Consider the following 22,940-nt stretch of genomic DNA (forward strand, 5'->3'; position numbering starts at 1 on the left):
GCTGCACTTTGGGAGTCAAAAGTGTTGTCTGGAAACATAAAGAGCCATTTTAAAGAGGCTTTGGAGGAGGGCACCATGGCTTAGCTGGCTAAAGCACCTGCCTCATAAACAGGAGACCCTGGGTTCAACTCCCCGTGGTGCCTTGTTGTAACCTTTGCTCACATTTTCCTAGGTCCTTCTGGGACACAGAAGAGGCCTCCCCTGGCCACCCATGGAACTTCTGGTTCAGGAAAGGCTGACTGGGGAGGGATGTTGGGAAGAAGGAAACAACAAGCCTGGAGCCAGTGCAGGGGCTGCTGTGACTGGCAATAACAGGGCTCTCAGTGCAATTACTGGGACAGGAGAGTCAGCACCACACACACTTGTGAATGTGTGAAGGAGTCAGGGCCTAGAGAGCCTGAGGGTGCAACCTCTGCAGCTCCTGCAGCCATGGAGAGTCAGGGTCTGTGGGCATCAGGAGCTTCTCACCTGTGGGGGATAAACCTCTTGGGACTTGTGGTTTCCTTCTTCCCAACACATCTCCCCACTCAGCCTTTTCCTGAACCAGCAGTTCCATGGGTGGCCAGAGGAGACCTCTTCTGTGTCCCAGAAGGGCTTAAGTAAATGTGAGCAAAAGCTGCAACAAGGCACCAATGGTAACTGAACCCAGGTGCTGTTGTTTATTAGGCAAGTGCTTTAACCAGCTAAGCCACGGTGCCCTACTCAGACCCACCTCTAAACTGTTCTACTGTATGGTCCCAGACAACACCATTGTCTCGCAAAGTTCGTCCATTCCCCATTTCCCTCCTGCCTTCCCACCCTGGCGGTGTCTGGCTCCCTGGGCACAGAAAGCTACAGCTCAGTGGGCAGAGGCTTTAACATGCACATCTCCCCCAGCCGCTGGGACTGTGGAGTTGCCTTTGAGGTTCTGCAGGGCTGGGGGAGGGCAAAATGCAGCAAACTTTGACTCTCTGGCTTGTAAAGCCCTTGGCCTCAGGGGTTAGGTTGGAGTCCCCAGGCGGGGGCCCGGCCTCCTTCAGTTTGGTCCCTTCCTGAGGGCACAAAATTGACATCTGAGAATTCATTTGCCCTGCAGCAATCTCTGTTGGCCAAAGGGTTAGCAACCGAATATTTGCCCAAGTTTAAGTGCAGTAGCAGAAAACACTATTGAGTGTGTTTCTGTGGTGTAGGGGTTATCACATTTGCCTAACACACAAAAGGTCCCTGGTTCAAAGCCAGGTAGAAACACAGGGTCTGCTCTTATTGCACTTCCCCTGGGTACCCACAAGGCAGTTCCAAGGCCTGCCTCCTGGTGTAGGGAGGGGTGGCCTCTGTGCTGGCTTTCAGGAGCATGTGGGAGACAGCTCAGCAGGTTAGGCTGAGATAGGAGGATGCAGGGCTGAGGCTGAAACTTCTCAGCTGTGCCTTGCCTGGGACCAAGTCACTGCAGCCACACAGTGCAGGGCCCACCCTGGAAGTGCCAAGTGCCAATGCTGTGCACCTTCAGGGCAGTGTGGCTGTGGCCTTTGGTGCAAGTGGACACAAAGCCACATAATGCCCAGCCACCCTGTTCCCCTTGCTTTCTTCCCCCCCAGCTCACCCAGCACCCCCAGCTTCCTTTGACACCCTCCCTTGTTCCTTGTTCCTGCTTCCCCACCCTGCTCCTGCTCCTTCATCCATATCCATATCCCTTATGCTCCCTTTCTCCTGGCCCTACACGGAACTACTTGGCGCTTCTCAAGCCAGGCCCTGCAAGGAGCCACCAGGAGCCACCAGGCAGGAACTAGCCCTTGGAGCTCAGCTTGCACTCAATCTGGGAGTTTCCCACCACATCTCACCTGAAAAGAGGTGACTTGTTCTTCTTCCATCTGACCTTATGTCTCCGCTCTACGTCTCCGCTCCCTTCAAAGGTCTCCGCTGCCTCGGGACCCGCCTCCTCAGGGCACTGCCCCTCTGCCACTGGGCTGGGAGCGGGAGACTCCACAGTCTCTCTGCACTTGGGCTGAGAAGTGTCACGGGGACTCGTCTGTTGATGGGTTAGTCAGCCCGATGGCCAGCTGGATCCATTCCGTAGCGCTGCCCGAGAGGGAGCTTTACAAGTGCCCAGTGTCCATTGGTATTTTCTGGGGCTCTATGTGGGGGATTGGGCTTGGCCATCTTTTCCACGGGAAATGCCTCTTCTTTGGAACAGCAGCTCCCACAAGTTCATGGAACTTCTTCCCAGCTTGGGAAAGGGACGACTAAGGGGTGATGGGAAAAATATTTGTGCTGTGAAAACAGCAGGGGCCCAGGAAAACTCAGGCCTGATGTTACCTGCCCCCACACAATTCACACGGCAAACCTGACTCCCTGTCAGCCGACGGTCAGGGCAGTGTGTGTGTGTGTATGCTTCCGAGAAAAGTTTTAACGTCCTTGTCTTTACTGATAGGACCGGGGTCCCATCGCAGAGGGTGGCCAGCAGGCCAACAGATGCTCCGTTATATAGGAAGAGTTTATTACACCTTAGATTTTAACTGCTAGAACACAAAGTTCCTTCGCAGCGGGCAGCTTGGGAAAGGCTGGAAAGGTGCCCAAATGGATCTTGTCACCTGGGAGTGACACAGATCCAAACGCCCAAGCTCTCCCTATGTCTGTCCCTTTATGACCGGCTGAAGTTCTTTTAAATTGTGCTTGGTTCTGTTACAGCAACTGAAGGAGTCAGGTTAAAACTTAAACAGTTACAGGTTTATTAAAGACTTATAAAAGCATATGGTTACAATGGCTATTGCTCTATTTCTTAAATGCTAACAAATACAGATTTTAAAAATGGTTACAAAGAAAATAAAGATAGAAAATAGAAATAATGGTACCAAGTGACAGCTTAATCTTTAAAGAGCTCTAAGTCTATGTATATATATACTTAAGCAAAGGACCACATCCAGGTACAATTTTTACCGCTTTCTGTGCCTCTCGACTCCAGCGTGTCAGGCCAGGGCCGGTCTCTTAATTCCTAGGAAAGACGAATACGAGGTGGGCGTCCCCTTGGAACCTCGGGAGATCAAACACCAAACCCGACCAGCAGATAGATGGTAGATTGACACTCAGAGAAAATGCGCGGCTGAACCCATCTTTATACCCCTGGGGGCCCGTATCCTCTTTCTTATCTAAGATGCTGAATTCTACTGGTCCGTTTTGTGGCGCCAGCTCTTACAAGCAAGTTTCAAGTTAATTTACACTTGCAAGAGAGATAACTAAATTGTGAATACTAGACATTTTTTTACTGGGCGAGAGATTCCTCCCCCCGCGGATGGATGTGTGTTCGTATCAATATGGGTTTGAGTCAAGGGCACTCCTTGGCAGCCTCTTGGTCAGAATTGGCGTATCTCTGTTTACAGCCATTCACGGTCACAGCAGCCTGGGCCTTCTGCTCTGTGTGCCCTGTATGCTCCAGGCAAGCAAAAATGGATGTTACAAGGGGGTTCCTGTCTGGCTACACTCCCCGAGCACAGGGCAAGTTTGGGGGCTCATTGCTAGGCCATGGGGTAAAGCATCAAACCAGCCTCCTCCTGTGGGGCCTGTGAGTGTTGTAGAAACTGGGCCCCTGCGACTTGGCAACAGCAAACAAAAGGTCTGGGGGCCACACAGAGACCCTGCTGAGCTAAGCAGGAAGTGGCTGGGACTTTGCTTTGTCTTTGCCTGTGGGCTTGTCTGTCTGCATCCTGGAAACCTCCTGGCTCCTCAGACCACTGGTCTGGATGGAGCATTACAGAAGTCGGAATAATGGAATTGCTGTGTAGACGCTCCCATTGTTATTTCGGAATAATGGCTTTTATTCCCAAGGAACGCTGCTGTGTAGATGCAGCCTAAGAGAAATGCTGAGCAAGGGCTCCTACAATGTCAGGGGAGATGAGGAAATGAGGTCACCTCTCTAGATATAAAATAGAGGATATGTCAGGAGGGGGATTCGAACCCACGCCTCCATTGGGAGACCAGAAAACCCAACTAAGGTAAAAACACATCCTTGAGTCTGGCACCTTAGACAACTCTGCCACCCATGCATACACCTCTAATGGCAGTTTTCTTACATGTGTGAGTTGCTCAGGGAGGCTGAAGGGAACCCCTCTCTTTCCCCACCTAACAGCCGCTCTACAGCACAGCTGGGTTTATCCCCACTCACCCTCATCTACTGTTGTGAGGTGTTTTGCAGGGAGCTGACAAGAAACAGAAGAGGGAAACCGCTGGCCGGCAGAACAGAGACTTGGGATTCTCCTGTGCAAGGGAGTCTGTGTCAGTGCCCTTGGGGATCCTGAGCTGGGTGGCTCCTGGGCTTGTTGGCTCCATACCAGGAGTGTCTCCTCTGCAGGGCGATGCTTGTTCTCAGGCTAACGCTTATCCCTGGGACAATTTATGCAGGGACCATTGGTCTTTGTGCCACAGTACGTGTCTGGGATGTGGGAGTGAGGAACCTGCCTCAAAGAGACACGTATCCGCCCCCCGCAGTGTTCTGCTTGAGACCCCGGAGCCCTGGCTTTGACTGGTGCCTGGCACGTGGGGAATTAGATCTAGGGGGAGATTTCTAGAGCTCCACAATAGCTGCTGCTCATATGCAAATGTGCACATCTGTCTGGGATTACTGGGCACCCGGCCTGCTTCCTGTCCCTGCCAACCTCGGCAAAGCGGCATCACTGGCTCAGGGGTTCCTCCCCTCAGTGCACTGCAGAGAAAGCCCTTATGTGTTAAAGGGCCTCAGGGAGCCCAGAGCAGAGGGAGCTGGGAATCTAGTCCCATTGATCCCCTCAACACACACACACAGTCCCAGCCTCAAGCCCCCCCCACATCCTTAATCCCATGCCCTGACTCCCATATCCTCCCACATCCTCATCCCTGTCCTGAGCCCCACCCCCCAACTGACACGCTCCCCAAATCCCTACCTTGAGCCTCCCACACTCCACTCCTCACTTTAATTTCTCACAGGTACTGTCCTATCACAACCCCTCTCCCAACTTCCTGCCTTGAGCCTCCCCCCGCCCAAGGGGTGGTGCCCAATAGAACAGGCCCTGTAAGAAATGTGTCACTTTCACCCCTGGGAGCAGCTCAGCCATGCAAAGGGGCTGCCTGGGGCAGGACATTAGCCCTGGAGGGCAGGGGTGGGTGTGGCAGTGACATCACAAGGGCCTTTTTCAGCCCCTCAGCTTATTGGCTAAAGGAGGTTGGGAGGTGGTGACCTCACAGAGAGTCCATGACAATGGCCCGGTGGGACAAGCTGCAGGGCAGAGGAAACTTCAGAGACTTTGCTGCAGGGAGTCTCAGAGCCCCCCATGGCTTTGCTGCAGGGAGTCTCCTTCTGGAGATCTGCCCTTGAGGCCAGAGAGAGAATACGAGTCACAAGCACGAGTGTGAGGAGGAGCCTCGTTGGAGCCTTCTCCTTTCCCTCCACTAGCTGAACTAGAAGACAGACGTCCCCATGGAGAAGATAAGAGCCTCCAAGAGGAGCTATGTTATTACAGCAGGGGAATTAGTTCAAGTGCTAGAGTGTTTGCTTAGTACATGAGAGGTAGTGGGATCCATACCCACATTCTCCACTAATGGGAAAAAAATCCCTGTTTTACAAAGCCTGGGGCTAAATGGGGCTAAATGTCTCCAGTAGCTTCCTCCTGCTTCCTACTTTGTCTCCCCCAAAACCAGCCATGCTGGGGCAGGAAGCTGCTGGGACTCAACCTTCCATTGCCTGGCAGTGACAGAAGTGGTGGAGACAGGCCTGGGGGGGCAGAGTTGCCCCACTGGGAAAGTGCTGGCTACACAGGGGAGAGGCAGGGGCTCTCTCCAGCTGGCTCCCTGGGGGGGTGGGGCTTTGGCTGCTTCCTTGCTGGCTGCTTCCTTGCTGGCCTAACAAGAGAGCTCATTGCCCTGCCTCCATGATTCTCCTCGATTCTCCTCACAAAGCTGATTGGCTGGCTGAGAATGCCACTCAAGGGCACAATCGCTCAGCTGCCTGGGATGCACTGAGAGGCAGAGCAGAGGTGTCAGTGGAGCAGGTGACCAAGCCAGCCAGCCACTGAGCTCAGCCCATACAGGAGGCAGCTGGGCAGGACCAGGAAAGGGGCAAGGCAGAGAACAGAGACAGGGCAGCAGTAAAGAACATCCACAAACCCAGCCTAACTGCTTGTCCTGCTGCCATGTGAACCACCACTCCATCCACCACCAGCCCCCAGCACTTTCCCTGCCCAGCCCCACTGGGCTAGTGCTGTGTATGTGTCAGAGCTTCCTGTAGTGCTGCCCCATGCAGGAGAGGGGAGGGGCACTTTGAGTCACCAGCTCTGCCCCTTCTGAAGATGGCAAGTGTTGTCTTGTCCTAGCAGTAAGGGAGAGGTGGGAAAGGGGCCTGAAGTAACCTCTTGGGGTTACAGCTGCTGTAACATGTGGTAAGGAGGTGAGAAAAGTGACTAGGCAGTTGTTATGTGAAAGTTCAGGCTGGCTTCCCTGACTGGGAATCAAACCCAGGCCACAGCAGTGAAAGTGCTGGATCCTAACCACTAGACCACCAGGGACACATAAAACAAGCCTCTTTGCTCACATACACTAGCCTTTCGCAGGCCATTTTCTGTCCACTTCAGGATGCGGAGGGTCCATTCTCCCTTGCCCAGAGGGGACAAGAACAGCCAAACAGAACATCAAAGCAACCAGACTGGGCTATGCCAGTTGTCCAGCTAGCCCAGGATCCTGTCTCAGGACAGCAGCCAAGTTCATTCTCCCAAGGGAATCCTCAGAACAGACAATTGTTAAGTGATCCCTCCTGTCGCCCATTCCCAGCTTCTGGAATACACCTGCTAGGGACACCTGCCCTGTCCATCCTGGTGAAATGCCATTCATTGTGGCCCCTGGAGCATCCAAAGTTGAGTAGCTCTGCATTAAGGATTCTTATTAATGTCAAGAATGTCAAGCAATGTAAAGCCAGAGTGTGATGGAACTGGAAAGGAAAATATTGCCAATAGAAACAAACTTCTCCAAGGGGGTACTTGGATTTGAACCAAGGACCACTTAATCTGCAGTCAAACACTCCACCACTGAACTACACCCCCATGAAAGTTGGCATCTGCAACCAGTGTTGGGAACAAGGCAGAGAACAAGAGGCTTTCATGTAACACACATCTCAGGTGGGAGGGACCCTCATGGACCCCAGATTGTGACTGGTCCTAACAAGGGATTTGCCCTGAAAGCAGCAGAGCTGGGGCAGGACAGAGAGTCCTGAGCAATGAAGGGGATGGAGAGAAGCCAGGAGAACAGAGGCCAGCCTGAGAGCTGAGAGACCCAGGTGCCACCCTTGGTGTCAGCTGTAGGTGCCATGGTGTAAGGAGCATTGCGGGAATAAAAGTTGAGGCAGCAGGAAAGGGGTGGGCCCCTCAGCACCAGGTGGGAGAAGATGGAAGTGAATCCTGCTACCTCTCGTGGGCAAAGGCAGCACTTTTCCAGTGGAGCTAATTCTGCCCCACCTGCAACCTGTCTCCAGTGCTCCTGCCACTGCCTGGCCCAGGAGGGCTGGTGTTCAGCAGCTTTCTGCCCCAGCGTGGCTGGCTTTTGGGGAGAGCAAGTAGAAAGTGTGTGTGTGGGGGGGGGGGGTGCCTACTAGAGCCACTTAGCCCCCTGGCTGGCTCTGATGATAAAAAGAAAAATTGGGATTTTCCCCCTTATTGGAGAATGTGGACATCAATCCCAGTATCTCTTGCATGCAAAGAAAGCACTTTGAGCTACCTCCCCTGCTATACTAGCAGGGCCTTCTTCGAGACTCTTCCCTTCTCCACAGGGATGTCTGACCTCTAAGTCAGTTAATCGTGAGAAAAGAGAAGGCTCCAAAAAGGCCTCAAGGACAACTCTCAAGGAGACTCCCTGCAGCAAAGCCATGGGGGGGGGTCTCTGAGATGGCCCCTGCCCTGCAGCCTGTCCCACCTGGCCACTGTCATGGACTCTCTGTGAGGTCATCACCTCCCAACCTCCTTTAGCCAATAAGCTGAGGGGCTGCAAAAGGCCCTTGTGATGTCACTGCCACACCCACCCCTGCCCTCCAGGGCTAATGTCCTGCCCCAGGCAGCCCCTTTGCATGGCTGAGCTGCTCCCAGGGGTGAAAGTGACACATTTCTCACAGGGACTGTTCTATTGGGCACCACCCCTTGGGCGGAGGGAGGCTCAAGGCAGGAAGTTGGGGGAGGGGTTGTGATAGGACAGTACCTGTAAGAAATTAAAATGTGGAGTGTGGGAGGCTCAAGGCAGGGATTTGGGGAGTGTGTGGGGGGGGGGGGCTCAGGGCAGGGGTGAGGATGTGGGATGGTAGAGAAGTCAGGGCACAGGACCTGGGATATGGGGGAGGCTTGGGGCTGGGACTGTGTGTGTCGAGGGGATCCCTCTGCTCTGTGCTCCCTGAGGCCCTTTAACACACATGGACTGACCTGGGCGCAGGCCAATGAGGGGGGTTTCAGTGAAGCTACATGTAAATGGATCCCTCTAGCAATCCCTGCCAGCCACACGCACAGGGGGAGGGACTTTAGCCAAGGAAGCAGAAGCAGCCAATCTGAGGGAGGTTTAGAAGCAAAGATGGGCTGCTGCCAGGATGGATGAGGGGATATGACAGGGCACGAGCATGGCCAGGGGAGCAGAGAGGCCCTGCTGCACTGAGAGACATGGCAAAGCCTGGGATTGAACCAGGGACCTTTAAATGTTTCATCTAAGGCTCCGCACACTGAGCTGCCAACAAACCCGTCTGGTCGGTTAGTAACTGTCCAGGCTGTTTGGCAGCCGTGTCACAAACATGACACCATCATGCACTGCACATGACGCCATCATGCACTGCCCTGCACGGCCCAGGAAGGCAAGACGGGTGTTTCCTGCCACTTGCAGTTTGACTTGCTCCTCCCCCCATTCCTGCCTTAGCTCCCTGGCTGATGACAGCTGAAGTAGTTCAGGGGTCCAACAGCCTGGGCAGGGAGTCGGGTGGCCAGACCCTGGTGGCAACAGTCTTGGTGTTACTTGTTTCCCTGCCCCCTCTGGTGCCCTCACTCCCCACCCGCAGCCCCTGCTGCCTGCCTGGGTCCCTGTGCTGTGTCAGATGCTCAATGAGCCCTCCTGTTTCACATGGGCTGAGAGTCACTCACTCTGGACTAGAGAACAGGACTGTGTCATTCCTTACACGAGTGGGAGGCGCCTGGAGCCCTGAGCAAGCAGACTTCCAAAGGGGCACATGACACAGTCAGCTGGTGTCTCAGGGAGGGGCGGTCTCTACAGCAAACATCTCTGTAGCCAGCATAGGGCTTGAACCCATGACCTTGGCATTATTAGCACCACACTCTAACCAACTGATCTAGCTGACCTATCAGACTAACTCACAAATGGCCCTTTCAGAAAGGTGCCTCCGGCAGCTGCAGGGCTGTCTCTGCAGCTGCCAATGGCTCTTCTCTGATTAGACCACTAGCAACTCACTGTGGCTACGTCTAGACTACAGGCTTCTGTCGACAGAAGTTTTGTCGACAGATACTGTCGACAAAACTTCTGTCGACAAAGAGTATCTAGACTACATTGAGTTCTGTCGACAAAGCAAGCTGTTTTGTCGACATGGTAGTGTAGACGCAAAGGACAGTTTGCATGCAATAACACCTTCTGTCGACAGAAACTCTGTCGACAGAAGGCGTTATGCCTCGTAAAATGAGGTTTACCAGCGTCGACAAAACTGCTGAGTTCTGTCAACGTTATGTAGACAGAACTCAGCGGTAGTGTAGACGCAGGTATAGTTTTGTTGACAAAAGTCCACTTTTGTAGACAAAACTCTGTAGTCTAGACACACCCTGTGACGTGGGCTGGCTAGTCCAGATGGTTTGAAGTTTGGTCAACGTGGCTGGTGGCCGGCATGGCGCACTGAGACCCAGGGCAAAGAGGCAGCTGGAATCTCTTGCTGCCAGCACCTTGCCTCCCAGCTTCTTCCCTGTCAGCAGCAGCCGCAGTCCCTTCGGCCACAGGGTCAGCCCAGGAATGGAGGCGGGAATGGGGCCAAGTAGGGAGTCAGGCTGAGGGGGTCAGGCAAAGCTCATCTTGCCCTGCAGGGCCACTGATGACAGCTTCTCTCTTGTGCGCTGCTGAGGAGAAAAATGCCCTGAGAGGGCCCATAGAGACCAATTTAAAAGAGAATTTAGATGGAGGCACCTGTTAGTGCCAGGGTGGCAAGAGTCAGAGCCTGACAGCTGCTGGGACCACACAGGAGGGTATCGGGGAAGCAGCAAGCTCCAGCCAGGTTGTAAGTTCCAGGGCCCAGCCCATCTCACCCACCCGCTGAGCCAGACAGACCACAGCATAGATACAAAATTCTCTCTGGGGAGCCTGCAGATAAGGAAGCCAAAGCACATCCCAACAAGCTCTTATTCACCCAGCCATACAACCTGTGCTGCCCACGCAGGGAAGGAGCTGCCTGAGAATTGTGCTTGGCAGGTCTCCCAGCTACAGCCTGCCTCTGGCACCCCAGCACCTCCACCTCCCTTCCCTCAACCCACTGGCACTCCCTGTGATAGAAAAGGGCAAAGACCAGACAGATTTCATGACAAGGCTGGTTTCCCTGACTGGGAATCAAACCCAGGGCACAGCAGTGAAAGGGCTGTATTCTAGCTGTATCCTAGCCCCTAGACCATCAGGAAGACAAGCACCTGCATGGCTTGCTCAGCTATACTAGCTCTTCTTAGGCCCCTTTCTGTCCCTTTCAGGACATGGGTCCATTCTCAGAGAAGACACGTGATGCCAACGTATTTTGCAGCTCCAGGTTCTACCAGAAGGTGCCTCCCAGCACTTTTCCCCCAACCGCACTCTCAGGGACGGAGACGTGGACCTGCCCCTGTGCATCGTTGGGGATGCCGCCTGCCCTTTGCTCCCTGGGCTGATGAAGCCCTACACAGGATAGCCCTAAAGCAAGGATTGTTTCTCACGCAGGCTCAGCAGGGTCTGTATTAGTGTGGAGGAGCCTTCGCGTCCTTTAAAGAGAGATTCCGCTGTCCGCTCCCCTGGCTGGACCTTGGCGAGTCGAACGTCCCCCAAGTGTCCTCCAGAATAGTTGTGAGAACAAAGCAGAGACATTCCTGCCCCCTGCACAGCTGGCCTGGTCACTCCAACCCTGCTGCTTTAGCCCCCTGCCAGTCTCATTCCTACTCTTCCCTGCCGCCCCATCTTTTAAGTGGCATACCGGGCAATGTTCTCACGATGATCTGACAACCCTTCAATGAGGGGAATGCCCAGCCTCTTGTTCTTAGTCACCCAGCCTGCCTCTTTCTAGTACAAACTCCCTGTGCCAAAGGCAGAGCTACAAGCAGCTCAAACTCTGTGGCATTTAAGAGCAGCCTCTGGAGTCATATCCTGCAGCTTTAAGCAGAGCTCCAGTATGAAATCCAGGGAGTTCAAACTCTCCCACAGCCTTGCCAGTCACAGTGGCCTCTGCAACCACTCCAGGCTTGTGGTTTCCTTCTTCTCAACATTCCTCCCCAATCAGCCTTTTCCTGAACCAGCAGTTCTATGGGTGGCCAGGGGAGGTCTCTTCTGTGTTTCAGAAGGACTTAGGAAAACATGAACAAAGACTACAACAAGGTACCACTGAGAGTTGCATCCTAGATCTCTTGTTCACAAGGCAGGTGCTTTAACCAGCTAAGCCATGGTGCCTTCCCTGGACAGAGCTGTTCTGGTTTATGGTCCAGGACAACACCTTGGACTCAAAAAATAAGAAGTAACATTAGTTCGAACCAAGGGCTTTGGTTTGAACTACCGTGTCCAGGCACGCACTTACTGGTTCAAATCAGCTGTGATTTGGACTAGCGAGCCAGGCAAGATCTTGCTAATGAAGCAGGGGATATTTAAATCTCTGCTTCATTAGCAATTTTGGTCACCTACATTTGCATCTCTAGTCCAAACTAGGGAGCAAATGTAGATGTACCCAAACAGGACTCCGAACTGAGATCATTAAATAACAGAATATTTAATTTCCATCATAAAGTGTAACAACGATTTCATTTCATGTAGCAATATGAATCATCATAGCTTGTTTGCTAAATCAAGAAGATGGACAATTTTGTTTTATGCCTCAAAGGAACAATCCCCGTAAGATACGAAGATAGCTTCTTCAGTATGGGTTTTCCTATGTCTAACAAGGTGTGACCGCCGACTGAAGCTTTTCCCACAGTCAGAGCAGCTGAAGGGTTTCTCTCCTGTGTGGGCTCTCCTATGGATAACAAGGTTTGACCTCCGACTGAAGCTTTTCCCACAGTCAGAGCAGCTGAAGGGTTTCTCTCCTGTGTGGGCTCTCCTGTGGATAACAAGGGTTGAGGTCTGACTGAAGCTTTTCCCACAGTCAGAGCAGCTGAAGGGTTTCTCTCCCGTGTGAACTCTCCTATGGATAACAAGCTGTGACCGGTCACTGAATCTTTTCCCACAGTCAGAGCAACTGAAGGGTTTCTCTCCCGTGTGGGATCTCCTATGGATAACAAGGTGTGACCTCCCACTGAAGCTTTTCCCACAGTCAGAGCAGCTGAAGGGTTTCTCTCCTGTGTGGGCTCTCCTGTGAATAACAAGGGTTGAGGTCTGACTGAAGCTTTTCCCACAGTCAGAGCAGCTGAAGGGTCTCTCCCCCGTGTGGGCTCTCCTATGGATAACAAGCTGTGAGAGGTCATTGAATCTTTTCCCACAGTCAGAGCAGCTGAAGGGTTTCTCTCCTGTGTGGGCTCTCCTATGTCTAGAAAGGCCTGACCTGTGACTGAAGCTTTTCCCACAGTCAGAGCAGCTGAAGGGTTTCTCTCCTGTTTGGGCTCTTTCATGTTTAATAGGAGTTGCACTGTTACTGCAAGCACAAGGTGAATGTTGATGGGGGATTTTCTTTTGAACAGTTTCTGTGTTTGTTTTCAACCTTCTGATCCTCTGACTGGATTTATCCTGTCCTGCTCCTGGATGGTTTCCCTGCTGCCTTTGTAGACTACGCTGACTCTCACAAGTCTCTCCTTGCTCAGGACTCTGAGAAACATGCCCTTCAGATCTTTCCACTAATACCCCACATGGAGCCATTTGCTCAGGTCCTTTCTCCTGAGGACTCCTCTCACTGTTCTCATTCAGCATCCCATCACCTGCTGGGAGGGAGAGAGAAACCACACAGGAGTCATTCTCTGTGCTGAGCTGAAAGAAAAATTCTGAATGGTGAACAGAAAATGGGGGACAAACCCAAAGAATGGCTGGAAAGATTCAATAATCATGAGCTGAGTTCATCCTGCTCCCCCATAACTCTTTCCCCACCCAGCTCTCTCAGACTGGAGTTGAGACAGGCTGAAGGGCCAGTCAGATTTGATGAAAACACACAATCAACATCATGAGAACACAGAAATTGGTTTGAGTCAGTTTAGCTGATCTCACCTGTGTGGGTGTCACTGATGATTTCCCCTTCCTCACAGCCTTGGAGATCCGGGATCTGCAGCTCTTCCCTTTGCTCCACCCAGGAGAGCACATGAGCTTTGGAGACTGGAAATCCTATTTCGGGAGCAATTAACCAAGTGCTGATCTTGTTCATTAAGGTCTGTGCCATTCCTGCTTCCAAAGGCAGGATCTGAGTCTCTTACCCAGACAGGCTCCTTCCCCACCTTCCAGAGACTGGTCTCTGGCTGGTACAAGATCCCAGGACATACTAATTCCATCCTCCCCCTACCCTACCACCATATTGGGAATAACCCAGCAGACTCCCATGGGGAACTGGGCGCTCTGCTGCACTCTCCAGGATACCACTCAGTCTCCTTTAGGGCCTATTGCATACTTGGGCAGGAGAGGAACACACTGCTCATAAGGGGAGAGCTCTAGGGCTTTCAGGAATGACAGACACCTCTAGCCAGGACTCAGATTTGAGCTGCCACATGAGGTCACTAGGGCTGGGAGGGAAAGGATCCAGCAGAGCTCTAGAGCCCTGTGGGCTCTGCCCACAGAGCTCTTAGCTTGGGGCTGGACTTGTCCTGCTCTTGGGCTCAGATGCTCTACTTGAGCAAGAAGGAGGCTGGGGAATTGTCTGATCAGGAGAATGAATCCTTGGTTGGCCACTTCAGGCCCTGCCTATGCTCCATATTCCTGATCCTGACTGACTGTGCCTGGGTGCCCACAACAGCTGTCAGCCCTGCAGACAGCCAGGGCAGTGCCGGCCTGTTCCTGTGGCCAGCCAAGGTAGAGACAGGCTGGGCTGCTTCTCTGCTGCTCCTAGATGCTCCTGCTGTTCAGCTCCTTCTGCAGCCTTGGTTTGACTCTGCCAGCAGCACCAACCCTCCTTTTGTGGCCAGTTGGGCCTGTCATTTGGTGCCCCTCTGGCTTGCACAGAATCTACCAGAGGCAGGGAAGGACTCTGAGTTGGCGCCTTCCTTCCAGGGGCTCAGCACAAGGGGTCCTGCAGACACAGAGGCTGTGTCTAGATTGGCCAGTTTTTCCGGAAAATCAGCCACTTTTCCAGAAAAACTAGCCAGCTGTCTACACTGGCCGCTTGAATTTCTGCAAAAGCACTGACTTCCTACTGTAAGAAATCAGTGCTTTTTGCGGAAATACTATGCTGCTCCCGTTCGGGCAAAAGTCCCTTTTGCACAAAAGGGTCAAGGTAGACAGCTGAGTTTTGTTTTGCGCAAAAAAGCCCCGATCGCGAAAATGGCAATCGGGGCTTTTTTGTGCAAAAGTACGTCTAGATTGGCCATGGACGCTTTTCCGCACAAAGTGGTTTTGCCGAAAAGCATCCGTGCCAATCTAGACACTTTTCCGAAAATGCTTTTAACAGAAATCTTTTCCGTTAAAAGCATTTCTGGAAAATCATGCCAGTCTAGACGTAGCCTAAGGGTGTGTGTAAACTACATGGCTCCATCGATGGAGCCATGTAGATGAGGCTGATCGGCCAAGGGAATTGAAGCCGCGATTTAAACAACTGCAGCTGTTACGACCCATCGGGGCTTCTCCGACTGCTGCCCCCCCTTAGTGGCACAAACAGACTCCACCAGCCAGTAGAATAGAGGAAGTTTATTGCCGTCTCCAGGATACAGTACAGCATAGATGTAATCGGGTTACAGGGCAGGCCTAGGATGCCTCAGCCCCCCTAGAGATGGGGGAGATTGGGCCCCTAAATTCCAGCCCCTTCCCTAGGCTGCCTCCATCATCCCCAACAGAAACTACTTGACTCTCCTCCAGCCCTGCCCCGCCGCCAGGGCTGACTTCGCCCTCCTTCCTTTGTTCCACTCCCTGGGAGGTAACTGGTTGGACAGGTTCAGAGCCCCTTGCATAATAACTCACCCCCTACCCTGTAGTTTAGACGCACCCTAAGAGCAGCTGCAGGTACCTGCCGTTCCTGCCTGGGCCCTTCCACTGACACCTCCGGCCAAGGCACAACATGGGCATGATGGTGAGAACCACAATGAGACCTTGGCTGTGGGAAGAGCAGCACCACTATTATGTTGCTGGACCTCCTCTCACACAGGAGCCAGGATTACTGGGGCAGATACTGCTGATACTGAGGGTTCGGGCAATGAGGGACCCTGAACCAAACCCAACCCAGCTGCTCCAGAGCCCACCCAGGTTCTGTTACACAAGGGGACAGGAATCCTTACCCAGCCAGCTCACAGCCTCGTAATTCTCCTGCATCACATCCCTGTAGAGGGCTCTTTGGCCCGGGTCCAGCAGAGCCCATTCCTCCTCAGAGAAGTACACAGCCACCTCCTCGAAGCTCACCGGCTCCGCCACAGCCATTTCCTGTCCCTGGCTCTGCAGGCCAGGGGCTGAACTGGAGTCAGACATGGGTGTTCTGCAGCCTGGCAGGGGGAGAAGGGGAATTGGAGACATTTCAGAAGGGGCTTTAATCCTTTCCACACCTCCATTCCACCCAGACTCTGTCCCTGGTGACACATGTGCTAGATTCTGCCATTGTGGGCAAAAGCTTTAGTCTAGATATTCCATGAACAGGAGTTAGATCCCAAATCCACATTCATTTCTCTCTGTACCTGACTTGAATTACATTACTGCATCTGCAACAATGGGATTTAGTTCTCAGCACCCAGCGTTTCTGATAAGCCACATATTCATCTGCCTGAACATGGACATAGGCTAAATGCAGGCTGTTGTATTTAAAACCCTTAGTCTTCATTCATGGATTTGCAGCACAAACTTTGCTCTCTCATCTGACAAAGATGATATAAAGCCTTTTCACAACAGAGTCAGTGAAATTACCACCACCATTCAGATACTTATTAAACACGTGCGCTGAGTGTTTGCAGGATGAGATCTTAAGATTCATGGGATCAGAAGATATCCTTAATCATGAAGTCGGACCCCCCGAGTGGCACAAGCCATTACACTCAGTCCATTTCCCCAGGCACAAGGCTCCATTTCCCCAAAGTGTATTTTCTAGAAAGTCCCCGTGATTTGAAGACATCAAGAGATGGAGAATCCACCAGTTCTTTGCTCATTTGTTTCAGCAGCAAATCTTCTTCCCTATCAAACATTCGTGCCTCTTTTCTAGCCTGAAATAGTCTGGCTTCAGCTGTCCCTTATTGGCTCTCACTGAGCCTTATCCACTCGAGAGCGTGGGTAATACATTTTGATGGGGGGCCAAATGCAAAGTGGCTGAGAGCTGCACTCTTCCATGACATTAATGCAGGAAATGCAGGGTCTGGGACGGATGCTGGGATGAAGAGGAAGTTTGGGGCAAGGGTTTGGGATGGAAGACAGAGGGGTCTAAGAGGGAGTTTGGGTGAAGGAGGCAGGCTGTGATCCAGGACACTGGATTAGCCAACTATTCATTATCTAAATTAAAGTTAGATATTTAAAGTAAGTGGTTGAGTGGACAAATAAGAGGCTGTGGGTTTCTGACCACAGAGAGCTCTTGCATTTATAGCTGCAGCAGGAGGACAGAGTTTGGGTATGCAGAGTGTGGGGCAGAAGTGGGGAGCAGAGATTAGGAGGGGAAGAGAGATGGTTGGGGTGTCAGAGGCAAGCTCTGGACAGGAGCCTTATCTGAGTGACTCCTGGGCAGAGGCCAAGCACCTCAGGCAGGCAGGGAGCCTGCTTGACCCTCTCACAGACTGCAGGGCCATGTGGGTGTGTAAATACTTGACCCAGAGGGGAAGGGGCGTAGTGCTTTGTTTCTGGCCAGAAACCAGCAAATAAGATTGCTCTGGGGGTGGAAGCAATGTCTGAACCCTTTCCTCCTCCCCTCTAGGCTCACAGTTTTTTTCTGAGTGGCTTGCAGATGGAGAGTGGCATCTGTGGGCTAGATCAAATGGCTTGGTCGGGTAGATCAGACCCAGGGACTCTTATTTTGCCCATGCCTCCACTAGACGTAACAGCCCTTGGGAATCCAGCAGTTTCTTGCCTTGAACTACCTGATATAGTGGAAGCCTGGCAGCTCTCAGCCTTTCACCCTATTTATTGTTTGAAACCAACCCCATGTTGAAACTGAGCAGTGAAATCTGAGCCTGAAGGTGCCATCCTATGTGTGCTTTAGCTTCACCCCTTTAGCATCACAAACCCATAGACCAGTGTTTTTCCAATTATCCACAGGCCCCCATACAGTGCCCCTGGGGCTCCTCACTGATCAGTGTATGTGATTTAGGTCTGAGTCCACTATGGTTGCCATTGTTGGTAACTTTAATGAAAACCCCATGAAGATGTTTCCACTGGAATTTTGTCATCATTTAAAGACTCTCCACCAGCAAACTCACCTTGTCTGAGAGCTCCCAGGGATTTTCCTCTTGCTCTCTCCAGTGCAGAGGGCAGAGTGTCTGGTGGGGGAAGGTATAAGAGAGGTGAGATTCCAGGCTCTCCTGTTTATAACCATGTCCCCATGCTGAACTCTGCATTTCAATTGTATCAGAGACCAGACAGAGACAATCACATTGAATTGTTTCAGGAATTTAATATGAAAGTCTAAACTTTCATTTCCTTTCTCACTCGGGCACCTCCCAGCTATGGAGCCAACATCCCTGCAGCCTCACACCCGTCCCAGGAGAGAGAAGCTGTAAATGAGATTTACTCTTCTCTCCTCACCCCCTCCCACTTGGTTTCTCATTCACTTACTGCTTCTTATCATAACCTGGAGCCGTGGTGGCGGAACACGTGGCCATCACAGGAACTTTGGCCATTTTGGTCTCTGAATGGGAGGTTCAGAGTTTGCAGATCCCTGGATTTATCTGCAATCAGTTGGGTCTGTTCGCTCAGTGTCTCTAAGGATAGCAGAGTGACGGGGACATCATTCTCCACGTGGGAATTGAGGCAGGGGAAGGTTGGCTTCAGAGGCCAGATTCAATGGTCTCAGATACTTGAACCACTTTCCTTTCATCCATCCCTTCTAGTTACCTTTGAACTCCCTCAGAGTCTCCGACAGAGCAATCGTTTTCTGGGAGAAACCTCTGACTTGTTCTTCCAGTTCAGGGGAAATCTCCTCTGGCAGCTGGAACTGCCCCATCTCACACCTGGACAGAAACAATTCAATGTGATTGTATTTCATTTACTGCTGATAAGTTCTGGCTAGTAAGTCTCAGCTCTAACAGGCCTGGAGTTAGAATTCCTCCAATTCTCCCAGCCTAAGAGCAGGGACAACATATCCCATGGCCATGAAACCTTCCCCTGAAAGGCCCCACTGCAGTTCTTCAGTTCTGGCCTGAGGAGACTGGCTGGGGGACAAAAGGGGAATTGAGTCTTCATGGCCAACTCACTCCTTGGCCTCCAGACACTGAAAGACAAGAGGTTCCCAGGTGAAGGAATCTGTCCACTAGGGACTAGAATGAGACACCAGCTCCTCCCTCCCCAGCTCCTTCCACACAGGTCTCCAAACAGCCCTCAGTTGGGACAGGCTCTTGGTCCTTGCTGCCCTGGGCTGACTGTGCCCAGTGCCCAGCAGCAACAGGCCCACGTTCCACCTCACAGTACTGAGGTAGCCAGTCCCCAGGGAGGTGACAGCTCCAGGAAACACTTGAGGTCAGACTGATCCCTGAATAGGGAATCCCAGAGTCTGCTGTGCGATGGTGAGACTCTCAGATTTCAATGAGTCAGAGATATTCGTATCTAACATCTGCCTCTTAGAGCCCTGTGGAGATGTGGTACTAACATCAGCTCCAAGCTCTTTCCCTGAGCTGGGCAGCGTGAGGGGAGTGAGAGCCACGTACCTACTCAGGGTTCTTCTGACGTCCTAGAAAAAAAAAAAAGACACAGAAAAGACTCTCAGCCCCATTGGACACACACAGAGGACCTCAGGGAAGGGATTTTGCAAACATGGGAAGAGAGTCCCTGCCCTGGAGTTACACCCAGATCTGACAGCTGGACCTCAGCACTTGTGATTTAGGAGCCTCCCGTCCCTGTGTGGGGAGCTGGGATGTTTCTTCCTCAGTCTCACCTGCACGAATTCACTCGCTGGCTTCTGACACGTCCCCTCCAGCTCACTGATCCCCTCACTGAGACGGGAAATCTGCACAGAGAGTTTCCTGACAGTGTCAGTCTGGAGCCTCCCAATCTTCTCATCCAGCTTCTCCAGCTGGGCCAGCAGGAGTCGCTCTTGTTCCTCTAGGAACTGCCACAGCTGCTGAAACTCAGCCACAATCATCTGCCTCTCGGCTTGCGTCCATTTCTGTATGAAAGCAGGGAAAGGGCTGGTCAAGGGCATGAATGGAGCCCAGGGCCCTTTCATGGAGAGCTGAGTGCGCAGCAGGGAGAATTTCTTGGAAAACCCTAAAATGTGTGACATTTGACTGTACTTTGTGGTTAGTAGGCAGAGGTGGCTCTCCCAGCATCTCCTTTGGGCCCTGTGTCCCTCTGAAAGGGATGTTCCCATGTCTGCCATGGGCAGTAACTTTTATTATTCATGGGCTCTGGAAATTCAGACCCTGAGCAGCATGAGGCAGGACTCAGCACCAGCCTGACAGAGATAACCAGGAAGGAAAAAGAAGGAAACATGTTAATACACCAAGTGATCAGACAGCCCTTCAGGGGGACATTCAGCTCACTTGGGGAGGATGTCTGGGAAAACCACAAAGACTGGACATTAACTCATGCACTGACATAGAAGCTCAGGGCCTGTCTACACATGGATCTCAGCCAGCAATTCATGATCCAGGAGAAGCACAAAGAAGCCCAACGTCACCAGGGCCAAACAGGAGTCTGCCTGCTAACAGCCCTCCCACGGCCAGTCCCTGCTAGTTCAAAGCACAGGCACCTACCAGATACTCTTGGCGTTTCCCTTCGGCTGTTGCTTTCCTTCCCAGCACCTTTTCTCTCTCTTCCCTCAGAGTCTTCAAATGGGCCTCCAATTTTTCCTGAAGAAACAGATATAAGCACAAGGGCAAACCCCATCAGATGTCGGGAGCCCATTTGTCTGCCTTTAAGAGAGTCCCAGTTTTGTGGAGCTCTGCCCCTGTCCAGCAGGGACTCAGCCCTGGACTTGGTTGTGTCCATAGAAAAAGACACAAGAAGAGACTGAGGATGCAGCAGGACACCTACGAGGGTAAGGGAAGGATCAGTGGTGGCACCTTTATAAAGAATGATGCAGGTTTGGAATAGGGAGGTAAAAATGCTTAACAATACTAATTATGTAACTGATTATAATTTTATCAGTAAAAGGAGTTTTTTAACCTGCTGACAGGAAAGGCTGGTAGCAGAAATGGGCTCTCCTGGGCCGGGGATCTCTCGCGAGGTCTGCCGGGGGTGGCCACAAGGACTGCTGGCTAATGGGAACTCCCAGCAGCTGCAGACTGACGTTAGCTGCCACAGGGAAGCAGGCACTGCTGGGGCAGTGGGGAGTTTAACCAGTAACTAGCACTGATAAGCATTAGCTCTTCAGTTAACCAGTTTGAACTCTTGCTACAATCCAGTTGACTCCTAGTTGTGTCTGGCATGGACCTGCACTTCCTGAAGTCCTGCTATGGGTGGCGTGAAGGCGCTCGGGGTCCCATACAGCATCCAGCTCAGCAACCTCATCTAGTGCAGGCAGCTGCATTGGAGTTTAACCCCTCATGGAGCACCTCAGAAGTTCGGAATCCCTATTAGAAACCTTCACTCCCTGCTAGATCTAGGGCTTTATCAAGGCATCTTTCCCTCCTAAACGGCCACACTTCATCACTGTTCAGTGATGCTGAGGGGCAGGGAGTAGTGTAAGTCTAACAGGGTACGGGGGCTAAACTCTATCCCTGACTTGCCTGGCGACTATGAGCGCCTAGGTGCTGCCCCACCTTCACTTCCCACAGTTTGTCTAACTGGACTGTGACCTGCTCAGAGAAGGGACTTTCCCTTGCTGGATGTTGTGCAGGTCTCAGCTGCCATTGCAGGTCTATAAGGCAAATGACAGATTGTTCCACCGATCAATAACAGCTTGTAACCTCTTCTTCTCCAGTCCCAAGGCAGCTCACTGATAGAGTGCCCTGTACCTCCTGGGATCTAAACCTTTCTGATTGTTAACACCTTCCCTTGTGCAAACACCCAGTGAGGGCTGGGTTTCAGGATTCACAGCCCCAGAGAAACCTTTCCCACATGGGGTATCCTGACGTAAGTTGCCACAAAGCCAGAGCATTTACTTTTTACAGCATGTCTTGTAGGCTTTACTGAGCTGTGTCACAACTGTGCCCAGTAACTGTTAGTGAAATAACGCTGTAATTAAAACACACTGGACAGTAACTCTGTACCTTGTACTCCTGGGCATCTTCCTGTATGAGCACCACCGTGTGAGCCTGGGATCTGTCACACACCACACAGATGGGAGTTTGATTCTCTTCACAGAACCACTTCAGAGCCTCCTGGTGCTCCCCGCACACCCCGTCCCATCTTGCTCTCTCTGCTGCTTGGAAACTCAGCGGCTTGGCTAGTTCCACCACGTTTGCCAGCTGCCGGTTGGGCCGGAGGGGTCCCTGCTGCTCAGTGTCTCTGCCCTGAGGGCTGAGGGGGGCCTGGCAGGAATTGTGCCCACACTGCAGAGCGACAGGGGCTGTGAAATCCTCCAGGCAGACGGGACGCGGCGCTTCCTCCCGGACACTTTCCACGGGGCTCTCTGCAGCCATGGCTGCCGCTGGGCTGGGGACCGGGGCCGTGTCACTGTCCTGAGCTCGGCAGTGGGGGGGCAGGTCCGGGGGCCATGAGGCATCAGAACTGAGGATACAAAAAAAAATCACAATTAAAAACTGAAATCTTCGCTCACCCCCCCCCCCAGAACCCCCCCCCCGGGCCTCTCAGTCACCTGCCCCAGCCAGACCCCCCCCCCCCGGGCCCCTCAGTCACCTGCCCCAGCCAGACCCCCCCCCCCCCGGTCTCTGCGCCCCTCAGACCAGGGCCCCTCCCCGTGTTAATATCCCCCCCCCCCCCGCACACTCTGCAGCCCCCTCGCAGCCCCTCTGTGCGCCCCCGGCCCGCGCCCCCAGACACCCCGAGCCGGGCGGGAGAATCAGGGAGCCCGACGGAGGGACCGCAGGGATGGGGGCGCCGACTCCCCCCCCCCTCAGCTCCCCCGCGCCAACGGCCCCTCACAACGGCTCCAACCTCGCGTCGCGTGACGTTACTGCGGCCGCCGCGCAGGGGGCGGGGCCTAAGCAGGGCGGGGAGTGACGGGCGGGGACGCAGTAAAATCCGGCTGCGGGGTGTAGAATGGGGCGGGCGCGGTCAGACCGCGCATGCGCAGCGGGCTAGTGACTCCGCTCGGAATCTAGCGCCCGGGGGTTAGCTCAGACCTCGAGCTGCCCGGCCACGCCTTCAGCGCCGCGGGGCCCGGGGCTCCACCAACCAATGAGAGACACGGACCCGCCTCTCGGGCCGGGAGTGACGGGGCCGCCCAGAGTCGCCGAGGGCGGGGCCGGGACTCGGAAGGGGGCGGGGCCGGGGCTCCACCAACCAATGAGAGACACGGACCCGCCTTTCGGGCCCCTGGGGCGGGAGCGCGCGGACTCGGCCGGGCTCGGGCCCCGGAACGTGTCACCTGCGGGGGGGCCGGGTCCTCGCCC

At 53.1% G+C, this 22,940-nt stretch overlaps 1 protein-coding gene and 3 non-coding genes across 9 annotated transcripts; 1 reads left to right on the plus strand and 3 right to left on the minus strand.

Annotated features, from left to right (window-relative positions):
• The first annotated feature begins 1,154 nt into the window (after positions 1-1,154).
• Positions 1,155-1,227, plus strand: TRNAV-AAC (transfer RNA valine (anticodon AAC)). Its single transcript has one exon. It is a non-coding gene; the product is annotated as a tRNA-Val (tRNA).
• Positions 1,228-2,681: 1,454 nt separating this feature from the next.
• On the minus strand, positions 2,682-22,618 carry LOC142826103 (zinc finger protein RFP-like). 6 transcript variants are annotated; one of them, XM_075918541.1, is made up of 10 exons: positions 22,483-22,617; positions 21,636-22,095; positions 20,178-20,273; positions 19,358-19,588; positions 19,131-19,153; positions 18,322-18,437; positions 17,688-17,747; positions 15,579-15,779; positions 13,372-13,485; positions 2,682-2,968 (listed from the first exon to the last, which is right to left on the minus strand). In XM_075918541.1, the coding sequence occupies exons 2-10, from the start codon at positions 22,005-22,007 to the stop codon at positions 2,943-2,945; spliced, it is 1,239 nt and encodes a 412-aa protein (XP_075774656.1). In that variant the 5' UTR covers positions 22,008-22,095; positions 22,483-22,617; the 3' UTR covers positions 2,682-2,942. The 6 variants fall into 6 exon arrangements, with proteins under 6 accessions (XP_075774656.1, XP_075774655.1, XP_075774654.1 ...); XM_075918540.1 differs by lacking the exon at positions 2,682-2,968 and adding an exon at positions 8,252-12,529 and having other exon boundaries at positions 22,483-22,618; XM_075918537.1 differs by lacking the exon at positions 2,682-2,968 and adding an exon at positions 8,260-13,088 and having other exon boundaries at positions 22,483-22,618.
• Positions 6,435-6,506, minus strand: TRNAE-UUC (transfer RNA glutamic acid (anticodon UUC)). Its single transcript has one exon. It is a non-coding gene; the product is annotated as a tRNA-Glu (tRNA).
• On the minus strand, positions 6,966-7,037 carry TRNAC-GCA (transfer RNA cysteine (anticodon GCA)). The gene has a single exon. It is a non-coding gene; the product is annotated as a tRNA-Cys (tRNA).
• Positions 22,619-22,940: the final 322 nt, after the last annotated feature.

This window comes from Pelodiscus sinensis, unplaced genomic scaffold, assembly GCF_049634645.1.
Source record: "Pelodiscus sinensis isolate JC-2024 unplaced genomic scaffold, ASM4963464v1 ctg46, whole genome shotgun sequence".
Classification (NCBI taxonomy): Eukaryota; Metazoa; Chordata; order Testudines; family Trionychidae; genus Pelodiscus; species Pelodiscus sinensis.

Excerpts from the sequence above, each read along its gene's own strand:
- LOC142826103 (XM_075918536.1), bottom strand. The coding sequence starts at position 22,007 with ATGGCTGCAGAGAGCCCCGTGGAAAGTGTCCGGGAGGAAGCGCCGCGT. Across the intron at positions 20,274-21,635 it reads AAGATGCCCAGGAGTACAAG|GAAAAATTGGAGGCCCATTT; the intron begins GTACAGAGTTAC and ends CTGTTTCTTCAG. Across the intron at positions 19,589-20,177 it reads GGAAACGCCAAGAGTATCTG|AAATGGACGCAAGCCGAGAG; the intron begins GTAGGTGCCTGT and ends GCTTTCATACAG.